General features: G+C 52.8%; 1 protein-coding gene across 1 annotated transcript; it reads left to right on the top strand.

The window, feature by feature from the left end:
• Nucleotides 1-9075: 9075 nt before the first annotated feature.
• Nucleotides 9076-13698, top strand: LOC100839073 (B-box zinc finger protein 22). Its single transcript, XM_003564278.4, has 3 exons — nucleotides 9076-9372; nucleotides 11600-12205; nucleotides 13058-13698. The coding sequence occupies exons 1-3, from the start codon at nucleotides 9166-9168 to the stop codon at nucleotides 13346-13348; spliced, it is 1104 nt and encodes a 367-aa protein (XP_003564326.1). The 5' UTR covers nucleotides 9076-9165; the 3' UTR covers nucleotides 13349-13698.
• Nucleotides 13699-14102: the final 404 nt, after the last annotated feature.

Raw genomic sequence — 14102 nt, 5'->3', positions numbered from 1 at the left:
CACAAAAAAACGGTACATCACAGACACCCAGCCCCCGGGCACAGAAGGGTTGATACCAAACTTGGGTGTGAGCACTCTTTCATTCCCAAGACGCTACTGTCGCGTGGTGCGCGTTGTGGGGGACCCGGCAACGGCACGACCCCGTGTCGGAGTGATCCGGCAACGGGATTTCTGTTTTCGAGGCTCCGGCAGCCCCCTGCTCACAGCCAAGGATGGAAAGAGACTTCTGTCCACCTAGAGCAGGAGACAGAAGAAAGCACATGCAATAATCGAGTCAACTGTAAATTCATTGGAAATCACTTATCTTTATTCATAGAAACTAGCGGATTACAATCGGGGGTTACCCGGCTATACTAGTTCAAGAGGCATGCTGCAGCAACATCACCCGTGGGTCAGGCTCCGCCGCTTCACGGGTAGAACTTGCGCAAGTGCTCAAGATTCCAACTGTTTTGCGCCAGCAAGCCTTCTTTGGTTTCCAGCCGGACAGCCCCCGGCCTGGTCACCTGCACTACCCGGAAGAGGCCCTCCCATTTCGGAGGCAACTTGTTCCCGGCCTTCCTTCCTTGATCCGGCACAGGACAAGGTCTCCGACCTTGATCTCTCGGGGACGGACCCACCTGTCATGATAACGGTGGAGTCCCTGCTGATAGCGCGCAGCTCGTACAGCAGCCCAGCATCGGTGTTCTTCGATGAAGTTAAGATCGTCAACCCTCTGCTCGTGTTGGCTATGCTTGTCGTACGCGCGTACCCGAGGGGATCCATGCTTGAGCTCGAGCGGCAGCGCCGCTTCTGTCCCGTAGACAAGGGTGAAAGGAGTTTCACCCGTTGCCTGGCTAGGTGTGGTCCTGATCGACCACGGCACGGGCTGGAGTTCTTCAACCCAGTGCTTCCCGTGGCCTTTGAGCTTGTCAAAGGTTCTCGTCTTGAGCCCCCGCAGCACCTCTGCGTTGGCTCGCTCCGCCTGTCTGTTGCTCCTCGGGTGAGCAAGAGAGACGAAGTGGATCTTGGTGCCCATGTTCTCGCAGTAAGCTTGGAACACGACGCTCGTAAATTGTGTGCCATTATCAGTGATGATGCCGTTACGCACACCAAACCGGCACACAATGCCCTTGAAAAACTTGATGGCCGCCTAAGCGGTCACCTTCTGCACTGGTTCCACTTCCACCCACTTGGAGAACTTGTCGATGGCCACGAGTAAATACTCGTAACCGCCAACCGCTCTCGGCAACTTGCCGACGATGTCCAGCCCCCAGACCGCGTACGGCCAGGAGAATGGAATGACTTGCAGGGCTTGTGCCGGCTGATTACTCTTCTTTGCATGGAACTGGCATGCCTCACATGTCTTGACTAGTTGCTCGGCATCGGTTAATGCTGTAGGCCAGTAGAAGCCGTGCTGAAAAGCCTTGCCGGCCAAAGCCCGCGAGGTCACATGGTGTGAGCACGTGCCTCGGTGTATGTCTTCCAGAAGTGCGCGCCCTTCGTCTTGGGACACGCAGAGCAGCTTTACTCCATTTGCACGTCTCCGGTAGAGATCCCCGTCTACCAGAGCATACATCTTGGCTTGCCGGGCTACGCGCTCCACGGCAACGTCGTCTTCAGGGAGGGCTCCCTCCTTGAGGTAGCGGGCGATGTCCACTGCCCAAGGCGGGGTTTCCCTACTCATGCATGCCGCCACATCGGTGGCATGGACCTCCGCTGTTGTGGCGTTTCCTTCGGTTGCCGGGGGGGCTTCCCCGGCAGCCGGCTTGGGAGTGACTGAAGGCGCAATCTACCTGTGCCAGAACACTCCCGCCGGGGCTTTCCGGCGCTCTGCTGCCCACTTGGACAGTTCATCAGCCGCGAAGTTATCCTTGCGCTTGATGTGCTCGAATCGCAAACCCTTGAACTTGCGTTCCAGCTTGCGGACTTCATCCACGTACGCTGCCATCTGCGGGCAGTCGTAGTCCTTGTTAACCTGGTTGATCACGAGTTGGAAATCTCCGCGAACAACCAGGCGCTTAATATCAAGGGCGATGGCCGCCCGCAACCCGGTGAGCAATCTCTCGTATTCAGCCGTGTTGTTGGTGGAGTTGGCAAAGTCGAGTTGGATGGCGAATTTCAACTGGTCGCCCGTAGGTGACTCGATGACGACTCTGGCGCCATCCCCCTGCAGGCTGAACGCGCCGTTGAAGTACATGATCCAGTGGCCTCGTCCAGCTTGCCGGATGGGCTGGTCTCCGGCTCCTCTTCTTCTATGCGTGTCGAGGTCCATTCTGCAACGAAATCAGCCAGAGCGGCACTCTTGATACTCTTGGTGTTCTTGAAGTGTAGATCAAACTCCGACAACTCCATCTTCCACTCGGCCACTCTCTCGGTGGCTTCACGGTTGGTGAGGGCCCGCTCGAGGCAGAATCTTGACACCATCGTGATGCGGTGCGCCTGGAAGTAATGGCGCAGCTTGCGTGATGCAAGTAGAATCCCCAGCAAGAGCTTCTGCACTTGCGGGTACCGTACGCGGGCGTTGCGCAGCACCGTGCTGACAAAGTACACAGGGTGCTGCATGAGTCGCTTGCGTGGCGTCAACGCCGCCGGCTCGATGGTGGTTCCCGGGTCCGAGGCGGTTGCCGGGGCTGGCTCAGCCCCCGGCCCCGCCGGCTCAGCCCCTGGGAGATCTTCTTCTCTCTCGGCAACAAGCACCGAGCTGACCACTTGGTCAGTCGCCGCTAGGTAGAGCAGCAGCGGCTCGCCTGGCTTGGGGGCGACGAGGATTGGCGACCACTTCAGGTACCGCTTCAGGTCCTGGAACGCCGCCTCAGCCTCGGGGGTCCAATCAATCGGGCCCTTCTTCTTCATTACCCTGAAGAAAGGTAAGCCACGTTCGTCCAGCCTTGAAATGAAGCGTCCCAGCGCGGCTACACAGCCGTAGAGGCGCTGGACGTCCTTCACCCTGCGGGGAGCCTCCATCTTCTTGATAGCTTCTATCTTCTTTGGGTTGGCCTGAATCCCCCTGTGTGAAACCAAGAAGCCCAGAAGCTGCCCCAAGTCTACACCAAAAATGCATTTCTCAGGGTTCAACTTGAGCTTGATCCTGCGGAGGTTATCAAACGTCTCCCGCAAGTCATCAATAAGCGAGTCCCCGCGCTTTGACTTGATGACGATATCATCCATGTCGGCCTCAACATTTTGGCCTAGCTGGGGTCCCAAACACTCGTGCAATGCACGTTGGAATGTTGAGCCTGTGTTCTTCAACCCGAAAGGCATGCACGTGTAGCAGTAGCAGCCAACCGGGGTGATGAACGCCGTTTTCTCCTCGTCCTCGACTGCCATCTTGATTTGATGGTAGCCGGAAAAAGCATCCAAAAAACACAACAAATCGCAATCGGCAGTGGAATCTACTATTTGATCAATGCGGGGTAAAGGGAAAGGGTCTTTGGGACATGCACGATTAAGATCAGTAAAGTCTACACACATGCGTAATTTATTTTCCTCATTGGGTACTACAACTGGATTCGCTAACCAAGTGAGGTACAGTACTTCCCTGATAGCCCCCGCAGCCTTCAGTTTGTCCACTTCTTGCTTGATGAAGTCCATGCGCTCATGTGCTTTCCGGCGGATCTTCTGCTTGACGGGGCGGGCGTCTGGACGCACCGCAAGTCGATGCTCGATCACCTCCCTAGGGACTCCGGGAAGATAAGATCGTTCCCACGCGAACACGTCGGCATTCTCACGGAGGAAAGTGATGAGGGTGCTTTCCTATTTGACATCGAGGTTCGCACCGATGGTGACGGTGCGCTCCTCGTTGCCGGCCTAGAAGGGCAGCTTCTTCACCTTGGCGGCCTCCTCCTTGAGATTCTGGCCCTTGCCGGGGCGTGAGCTCGAGTTTGTGCTTCCCCTGGCAAGCTGCTGCGGGGTAACACGAGCCTTCTTCGCTGCGGGGCAGTCACCCGACAGCGAGCCTTCGCTTCCGGCAACGCCTTCGTCACCGAAATCGGCTGCGGCGGCGGCCTTGACAACCTCGCCAACACACCAAGCCACGTCCTTAAGATCGCACTTGATGGAGAGGACTCCGTACGTGGACGGCATCTTCATCACGCCATAGGCGCAATGGGTTGCCGCCATGAACTTGATCAGCGCTGGCCGACCAAGGATCCCGTTGTACGGCAACGGGGTGTGAGCCACATCGAACACAAGGTGCTCAGTCCTGAACGCTTCTCGGGACCCGAAGGTAACCGGCAGCGTGATGTGCCCCAGGGGGCGTACGATCCCGGGGTTTACTCCCCGAAACGGGTCGGTGGGCTTCATCTGCTCCAGCGGCAGCTGAAGCTTCTCCACCAACCTGGCGGACAGGAGGTTTAACCCCGCTCCGTTGTCCACCAGCACCTTGGTCACCGTAATGTTGTTGATGATCGGTGAGACCACGAAGGGAAGAACCCCCGACCCCAGCTGCGGGGCTGGGTGATCGTTAGAGTTGAAAGTGATTGGTACGTGCTACCATTTCAACGGCTGCTGCGGCTCCATGTCCGCAACGCGCGCACACCTCCCGGGTGAGGCACTTCACCGCGCTATGGGATGAGAGAGCATAAGCTCCCCCATGGATGCAGGTGACGCCGCGGGGCTCCTGGAAGCCAGGCTCGTCGCCCTCACTGAAGTCGGACCCACGCTGCTCCTCAGCACGAGCCTTGTCTCGTCCCCGGGGAGGCCGCTCCCTGCCGGCGCGGGCTTGGGCTCGACCCCTCGAGCTTCCTCTCTGCCGGCATCCCCGCCGGCCGGCTTCGCTCCAGCTCTGGGGTCATTCGGGCAGTCGCGGGAGAGATGCCCGATGTCCCCGCAGTTGAAGCAGGCGCCGGCTGCTCGCGCCTCTGCTTGATGCCCTGCAGGATGCGACAATCCTGCGTGTCATGGGTGGCGTTGGCGTGGATGGGGCAGCGGGGCGCGTCGCCCGGCTTGCCACCAGACCCACCGGTGGACGAGGCCTTTTTCGCAGGCCTCGAGGTAGCCCCCGGTGCCGCGGCAAGGACTTGCTTCCCGCTGCACTTCCAGGAGCCCTTCTTCGGTGAGCCCTCAGAGGGACTCGCGGCAGCCTTAGCTGCAAGTTCGGGCGCCAAACGCCCTTCCGCGGCCATGGCACAATTGTGCGCCAAGGCGTAGAGCTCTTGCGTCGTCCGGATCCGGTGCGTGCTCAGCTTCTCATGCATCTTGGGGTTGCGGACGTTGATGGCGAAGGTATTGATGATGGCGGCAGCCTCCGCCTCTGGAATGGAGTAGGAGAGACTGGAGAAGCGGTTAACGAAGCTCCGCAACGTCTCCCTTGGCTTCTGCACCACGGTGTGCAGCTCCGCCATTGTTCCCGAGCGCCTGTAGCCGCCCTGGAATGCGCTCACAAACTGCTCGCGCAGGTCAGCCCAGGAGGCTATGGACCCGGCGGGCAGGTTGAGCAACCAGGTCCTCGCCGATCCCTTGAGGACCATCGAGAACCAGTTGGCCCTGACCTTGTCGTCGGCGCCGATGGCGTGCATCCCCAACGTGTAGGTCAGGAGAAAATCCTTGGGGTTCACGGTCCCGTCGTACGTATCGAGCGCCGGTGCTCGGAACTTGCGGGGCCATGTCACCCGGCGCAGCTCACGAGTAAACGCGGCGCAGCCGTCCTCGGCGCCCATGGGAGCATCCTCCTGCTCTTTTGGGCGTTGGCGTTCTGCCTGATGCTGGCGCCGGCGCTCCAAGCGCTGGCGGAGGTCTTCTTGCTGGCGGGCATTCAGGATACCCCACGCGTCACCCCGTGTAACGATCGGTGACGAATCCGAGGACCCCTCGGGATCCTCGCCTCCTTGCCCTCCCTGCGGGGGAGGGTGCTCTCCATGCCCTGAGACACGGGGCGCGTCTCCGCGTCCCGGGTTCTGTCCCCGGGCTGAACCGGCCGGGGCACCCTCGCCTTGCGGCTGCTGGGCGGCGAGTGCGAGGAGCGCGTCCCGCTCCGCATTCCACGCTTCATGCGCTGGTGGGCCTTGCAGTGGCTCGTAGCGCACCATGACGCGCGCGGCTATGATGGCTTCTGCCGAGGCTTGGGCGGGAGGCTGCTGATTCTCTGACCGGCTGCCCTCCGCCCTGCCCCCCGGCGCCCTCGGGTGAGTGGGGCGGGATTCCGTCGGCGTCGCACGCGACGCGCTGTGCTCTTGGCGCAACTGCCGCTGCGCGTCTTTGGCCCGCGAGTGGACCCGCTGGCCGGCGCGTGCGCATCGTGGCCGCTCGCGCGACGGGCTCCGGCGTTGGGAGCCGCAGGCGTCCTCAGCCGGTTGTCTGCCGACGGCCGAGGAGGTGGCGGTGGCAGCTGCAACTACTGCTGCTGCACCCGGGCAGGCTCAGGGTTCTCCTGATCCTGCGACGTGGGCTGCACGTCGTGTGACCGCGTGTGCGCCGCTGGGGCACCACGTGTCGCCATCCCGCTTGGGAGGCATAGCGACGAGTTTTGCCGGAGATTGAGATGGAGCTGATGTAGTTGTAGACGATGACCTCGGCGGTCACCGACGAGCTCTCCGCACGCCCCCCTACCTGACGCGCCAGATGTCCTAGCCCGGGGCTTAGACACCAAGGATACGAGGCACCCCCTTTTTGGTTCGGCAGAAAGTGCTGTAGCTAGGGCGGTATGTGCCTTAGATTCACTGCGAGCCAATCACTGTGGGCTGACTAGACTGGGAACCATCCTTTTGTCAAAGCATTTAATGCTTGCTTGTGCCATACTCCACGCCCTGACCAGCTCTGCACAAAAGGAGCCTGCCGGGCGGCCACGTGGTGCCAATACTCTGCTTGCATCGGGCGCCGGCCCTGTTGTAAGTGCTTGCGCCAGGGAACACCCTCCCCGGCAAGTGACCTTCACGGGGGGCGCCCTGACGGGAACCTTCACGCTGCCATCCGGGGCAACCCCCGCAGCCCGGCTAGTCCTGCCGGGCTGGTGGCTTCCCGGGCAGCTCGCACCGCGCTGCCCGGGGTGCCGTCCTTGCGGGGAGCAAGCGAGGCGACCCACGCGTTGCGCAATGGTGATACCCCGGGTGCCACTGGTGCAACATCGCCGGTCCGTTCAATATCCAAGACGACGTCGGCGAGTAGACGCATAGCCGGCGGATCTGGTGCGGCACCGTTCTTGGAGGAGCCCGGCGGCGTCGAGTCCAGTAGCGACGAGTCCATCGGCGACGAGCATGGGGCCCACCCGTGCGGATCCAGCTGCGTCTTGGAGTCCAGCGGCGACGGCCACGGTAAGTACGTCGCCGACGACGTGCTTCTTAGCCCAGGAACTCAAAGAGATCTGTGAAGAACAAGGGCAGATCGTGGATTGCCATCTTTTCTCACCTTTCTTCTTCTTCTTCTTCTTCTTCTTCTTCTTCTTCTTCTTCTTCTCTGTTGTTCTCGCTCTTTTTGTTGTTGGAGAGACTAACGTGGCTGTTAACGTATTGTGAAATGATTGAGAATGAATGATTGTGTGTTCTTCCATTGAATGATGTTCATATATATACAAGGGGAAGGGACACCAATACATGCATTGGTGTCCCAAGTTTTGACACTCGCGTCCCAGTTATGGGAAAATTGGGACGCGAACGGTTACAAGGTTAATTTCCTAATTAACTAATAATTAATCCTAATTGATCATAACTAATTATTCTCAATAGAAGTGGCCACCCAGGCACCCAGCTGGTGAAGGGGCGCACGGACAAGGTGAGAAATCTGCTGTCCGTGGCACAACACCCAACTCCCAAGTCCCAAGTGCACCATGGTCGTCGGCGTCGGACCACTCCGAGCGGCCATGGTCGCCGCCGTGCGATTCTGGCATCACTTTGCCGGAGGATTCAAGAGGAAGAAACCCAAAGGTTGCCACACGGGATCGACGTCCACATTGTTACTCTAGCTCGTCACGGATGGTGAGCCCCCTCCAAATTCCTCTAGCTAGCGTAACCCTCTTGATCCTTTTACTTGGTCTTCTTTGTCGATTGGTCGTCAGAATGCTTTAGCCGCGAGGTAAGTGATGTATCCGTCAACAAAACATTGTCAATCTCTTAAAATCTGTTGTCTCAGTCTTTCAAAGGTGCTCACATGGGTAGAATGTGCGTGTGTGCGTCATAAGGATGAGTGTACATGTGTTGTGAGCGTCTGTGTTTTTGTACTGGGTTACTTAGAAAAAAAATGCTTTAGCCGCCAAGCTCGTCAAACTTCTCCCCGCGCACTCTCGTCACCGACAGGCGACAAGAGGTTTCCGACCGACGCGCCAGCTACTGGTACGGCATTGGTCGTACGTCAGCGGAGCTAGGTCCCGTCCGCACCGACCACCGTCGATTCGCCTCGACTTGCATAGTTGCATGTCCTATCTATGTGTTCGCTTTGGCACCCTTGGATCACTGGTGTGACCGTGTTCTCATGAGTCATGGCTCGACCGCTCGAGGGGGGTGAATTGCGAATCAGCACTCATTAGACACGTGGCGTTGAGTTTCCCTCCCGATGAGTTTTATGACGAAAGTGAGTCGCTCAAACAAACCTATGTGTTAGAACTACGGCTTTCTGAAAGCAAAACACCTCACTGAAACTAGTTAGGATAAATTTAGAAACCACAGTATTCTCATGATACTTGAGAAAAAACTGAGCTACCAAAACGATGCCTAGACCATTTCAATACTAACGAGAGATTCAAGCGAACTAGCAGGACAAATATAATTGTTATCACTGTATTTCACTCGTCGAATCGTGCTTTGGTTCTCCCAGCACAGAACATAGGAAAGGCGGCGCCAAAAGGCGATATTTGGCACGCGGGCCTTATCCGCCGATAATGCCGACATCCAGCGAGCCAGCCGCCGCCCACGCCCTCGGCTTCCGCTCTCTGACTCTGACAGCCTGACCACCGCTTCGTCGTCGTCTCACACTCCCTCCTGGATTCGCTGGAGAGTGAAAGTCTCCGATAACTAACCACAAACACCGGCCACTGAAAGCGAGCCAGCCACACACACACCACCACTTAAATTAAGCTAATCTAATCCCTGGAACAAGAGCCAAAGCGAAGCGAGAGAGCCCGATCCAATCGCATCACTGCTGCTCCCGTGAGTCCTCCTTTCTCGCCCCCCCCCCCCCCCCCCCAGCTTCCTTCCTTCCCCTTTTCCCGAGGCCTCAGAGCGTAAACCCTATCGATCGATCGATCGAGCGGGCGGGTGGATGAAGATCCAGTGCAACGCGTGCGGGTCGGCGGAGGCGCGGGTGCTGTGCTGCGCGGACGAGGCGGCCCTCTGCGCCGCCTGCGACGAGGAGGTGCACGCCGCCAACAGGCTCGCCGGGAAGCACCAGCGCGTGCCGCTCCTCTCCGATGCGCACGCGCCCACGGCGGCCGCCGCCGCCGAGCCGCCCAAGTGCGACATCTGCCAGGTCAGCTAGCCCGCCTCTTGATCTCCTCCCGAGTCCCCACCCCCTTGCTTGCTTGATTCGGGGCCCGGTTGTTCTTCTGCGCAGAGCAGAGCACTACTCTAGGGGCGTCTGTCTGTGTTCCTTCCTTAGCCGCGTTTCCTCCTGTAGTCCTGTTGTTTGCGAGTAAAATAGTAATCGCTACTCAGCAGATGGAGTCTTACCGGGAATGATTTATCTACTGAAACGAAACTAGTGCTACTACTAGCATAGCACTAATCTCGCCAGCGGATGATCCTGTTAGTAATAATCTCACATCATTTTATCCTCATGTATTATCACACATATGGGAATGTTTGCTCTGTAAGGAAGCCATCTTTTGACTTACTTGTGTACTACTAGTAACATATCTTAGAAACCTTAAACATGGCCATCAAAGATCAATGTGCACCTTAACAGTGCAGCAATACCTTTTGTTCTAAAGTTCATGCTCCCAGATTCCATGTGCCAAAGTATTATGGGAAATAAAAACATAGTGATAGTTGTTTGTTCTAAAGTTCATACCTCACCAGGTTCAAACAGTAAGGAAAATGAAAGCACGGTAACAGTTTCCATTCTATAGTTCATACCAACTTCTTCAAACCAATATGGAAAATGAAAAAGGAAGCTGTTCTGTTAGAGCTGATCATCATGCTATCCTGGCATGGCCTCTGCCATGACAGTCATACATGCTTGTTTCTCCATGCTGGCTGGGTTACTGAGCATGTGCATGCACATGCTGTGTCAGTTTGCTGTTCATTCTTTGCCTAAAATGTGGCTTCTAAGCATTTAAATTGGCGTCCCCCTATGAAAAGGAAACATGATCAATGATTGTCCGCAAGCCTAAGATGTCTTGGGTGTTATTTTAACCGGACTAGCATTTGTAGTCATGGTTTCAGTTAGTCACATGCAAAAGACCAAGTGGAACTAGCATAAGAAAAGCTTCTCTTAAGTTGTCTATTTCTAGCCAAATAATATGAATATACTATAATTGCTAGCACTAGCAGTTCCGTCAAGGCTTTAAAAGTTTAGGTGCTAGGTAGTAGGTATCGTGGATTACAGATCACTTAAGAAGTTTAAGTGAAATGACTGAACTGGAATAGGCTTTGTAGTGAACTTGGATAAGCTTTCCTCTCATCTTGTTCAACACCAGCCAAATTGTCACCAGTAGAAGAGAATCCCACATATAAGATGACAACCTGGATTCTCACACAGATAGACACTAGCTAGGGAATTATCTTAATCATCTTGAACATCAAGAATACCTTTTTGCATTGGTTGTGATATTAGACTGTAAGTCCTATACTGAACAAATCCGAGTATGCATTCGCTGAACATGCCTTGCAGTAGTTGATCAAATTTGTCTGTAAGCACATTTTTGTTAGAGGTAAATCTTATATTTTTTAAATAGTCAACAAATTTAAGAAGTGTATATACTATACCACCTTGCGTTTTTTGCTGTATCACACTTTTCTCATGCATCAGTTCCTTTGTGTCCTTTTTTTTTGCGGGGGAGTTCCTTTATGTCCTGTGTGGTTACTTTATGGGTGAGGGAGATCTTGAGGGCCACAAGACCAGAACCAACCATTTTTAATGACCTTGAGGCAGCTACGCTGCGCCTAAGTGAGGTCTTTACATTATGTCTTTACAAACTATCAATTCTTGTAAGGTGTCATGCAACCTTAGTTTGAATAGGAAAAAATTCATCAATCTCACAACCTTTTAGTTTGTATAATGACTTCATTATGCGTCATGCAGTAGAGCAACTATAAGTCGTGAGGCCTATAAAAAGCTATATATTATAAGTTCTTTCTTGCTGGCAAAGCAGACTCTTCTAGTAGGGGGCTAATTGTTTGATGCATCTTTTATTTCTTTGAACTCCAGCATTATTTTATGGTCTGCTTCAATCTTAAATTGCCATATGGATATCATGCTAACTGTATTACAGTATATACTAGTTATTTGTCTGTCATACCTAGCTGGATAATTTGGATGTGGATCCTGTCGAATGATTGGACGATGTATTTTTGCTACTGCTCAGTTGGCTGAGTAACAGTGGAAGGCCCATGCGCAAAGGCACTAGGTCCAGTTATTGGAGACAATACAATACCCACACAATTTTCTTTGTACTATTGATTCCTGCTGGAAGACATTTCTGATATTTATCTTTAATTCCGTGTATGCGGATCTGAATCTCTATTTGTCATTGCAGGATGCTTCTGGATACTTCTTCTGCTTGGAAGACCGTGCTTTACTTTGTAGAGATTGCGATGTTGCTATACACACAGTAAATTCCTTTGTTTCAGTACATCAAAGGTTCCTGCTAACAGGAGTTCAGGTTGGCCTTGATCCTGCTGATCCAGTTCCGCCTATTGCTGACAAGCATGTTAACGTTTCTGGTGGATCAGTAGATTCACAAATGAAACACTTGCCAAGAAAAAATCCTACAGTCTTGTTTTCAGGTGAGACTAGTGTATCTATTCCCAGCCAAAATGCAATCAGTGAAGATTATTCCAGGCAGAGTCCTGTTCCAAATATCAGGACAGGAATGGTCAATTGGACTATGAACAACAGTGCAATTAGATCGGAAGAACCTCCACCTAAGTACCTATCAGAGGGAAGTCCAACACTTTTGCTATCTAGTCAGACCACAACAGCCTTCTCCAATCAAATGAACAAAGACAGTGACCGGGCATACAACTTGCCATTCTCAGGTGGTAATGGTTCAGACAGTCTACCTGATTGGCATGTGGATGAATTCTTCAGTAACTCAGAGTATGGTCCAAACTTGGGCTTCGCTGAACATGGTTCTTCTAAGGTAATCTAAAATGTTATATAGATGTATTTATGCAGTGCCTGTCTTTTATAGTTGTCACCAATATCTTATGCTTTTCTGATACATTTCTTTCTCTCTCTTGCTCACTTGGGTGATTCATATATCGAGGTTTCTCTTTCCCACAGGAAGAGTTAGCTTTTCTAAATATATACAAGTTTTCAATGGTTTAGTTGCTTGATGGAATTGAGGACCTTAATATTGTGATACTATTGGACTTTTTTCCCTTTGTAAAAACTAGTTCACCCCAGTGCACAGAAGCTTAAGAGCATATAACCTTTCCAGCCACTAAGGGTAAATTATTGCCTAATCTAATTTCTATTTCTGTTAGCGCTAGAAGAAATTTAGCTAGTTAGTTGCTTCAATCAACTAATAGGGTGATGGGTGAAATGGGAAGTTTCAGAGTTAAGCTAGCATGCTGATTGCTTTGGGTTTCAGACTTTTCAATCATTCCTAGAAGACTTGTAAATTAAGAACTTTATGGAAGTGATTTCTGTCCCTTGTTCATTTTAGTTTTGCTGTGTGGCCGTTATTTTATTTAAGGTGTATGCTTGTAGAGTAATTTTTAGTACTGGGCAATGCCACCATCACTCTGATCAGCTTTGTAAGAATTGATAACAAAGTTGTCAGGAGGCTTCTCCAGTTCATAATAGTTGAGGCCTTTTTGTGAAATCCGGTTCTAGATTTAGTGCTATTTACATTTATTCTTAATTCAATTGCAAGGAAACTTGCTATGATTGGTACCAGAAAAGTAAACTATTGAATATTGTCCCATCCACACCGGGATGGGCCTTTTCAGCTCCACATCGCCCTAACCCATTCTCGTTTGTGCTACAGGGTGACAATGCTAAGCTGGGGAGTGCTGGGGGGTCTCCACAGTGCCGTCTGGCTGAAGGCCTGTTTGCAGAAGACCTGTTAGGCCAAGTGCCTGGATTTGTTGCTGAGGATCCATGGGTGGTGCCTGAGGTTCCCTCGCCACCAACAGCTTCGGGTCTCTACTGGCAAGGGAACTTGCGTTACCCTGTGTATGACCATGCCATGTTCGTTCCTGAAATTCCTTCACTACAGAGCTCCCAGAATCATTTCACTGCATCTGATGGTTCCAAACGCCGAAGGAGGGAGTTTTGAATGACCAGATGAGCAAGGGCTGGATATCTCGGTGAAGCTGGACATCTTGGAAGAGATCTCGTGGTGACCGAAACCACGTCAAACTGGACTGGACAATCGTTCAAACAGATTAATTCTTCGCCAGTCAGTTGAAAATATGTTATAATGATTTTGTTTTTTGGGGTTCTAAAGATCATGGTGACTGAATTGGTTGTTGTGATCTCTGAGATGACGGGTTTGTGATCTCTTTGTACTTTGTGTATAGACAAATAAGCAGAGCATCGATAAACACCATGGATCATTGCATCGATAAATTTCAGTTGCATCTCCAGTAGACTGAAGGGTGATAGAAACAAATTGGGTTGCCATCACATAGCTCCACAATTACTCTATTAGTACGTGGTTTATATGACATGAAATTTGTATCACCACGTTCATTTCCAAAGTGCTAAAACAAAGCCTAATATGGTTTGTATTATGAAAAGTAACTGCGGCTGCTGATGTGGCTAAAGGCTCCATTTGATTCGGACCCAGGATGCAAGTGGGGCTGCCCGCTATTTGCCTGCTACTAAACGCCGGGGGGCTGCGTTGTGGATTGTCTGACATTAAGGTAGTGTCTAGAGAGCATGAGGTAGAATGGCATGATACGGTTCAATCACCTCTTGAATAGGAGAGATGAGGTTACATGTAACATCTAAAAATTCACAAAAGCTGTTTCAATAAAATTTCGGTACGAATTGACTTGAGTATCAATCAACGCAATCCATGGGTACGA

Source organism: Brachypodium distachyon, chromosome 1 (genome assembly GCF_000005505.3).
Source record: "Brachypodium distachyon strain Bd21 chromosome 1, Brachypodium_distachyon_v3.0, whole genome shotgun sequence".
NCBI classification, from domain to species: Eukaryota; Viridiplantae; Streptophyta; class Magnoliopsida; order Poales; family Poaceae; genus Brachypodium; species Brachypodium distachyon.
This window is presented reverse-complemented; position numbering and strand designations above follow the sequence as displayed.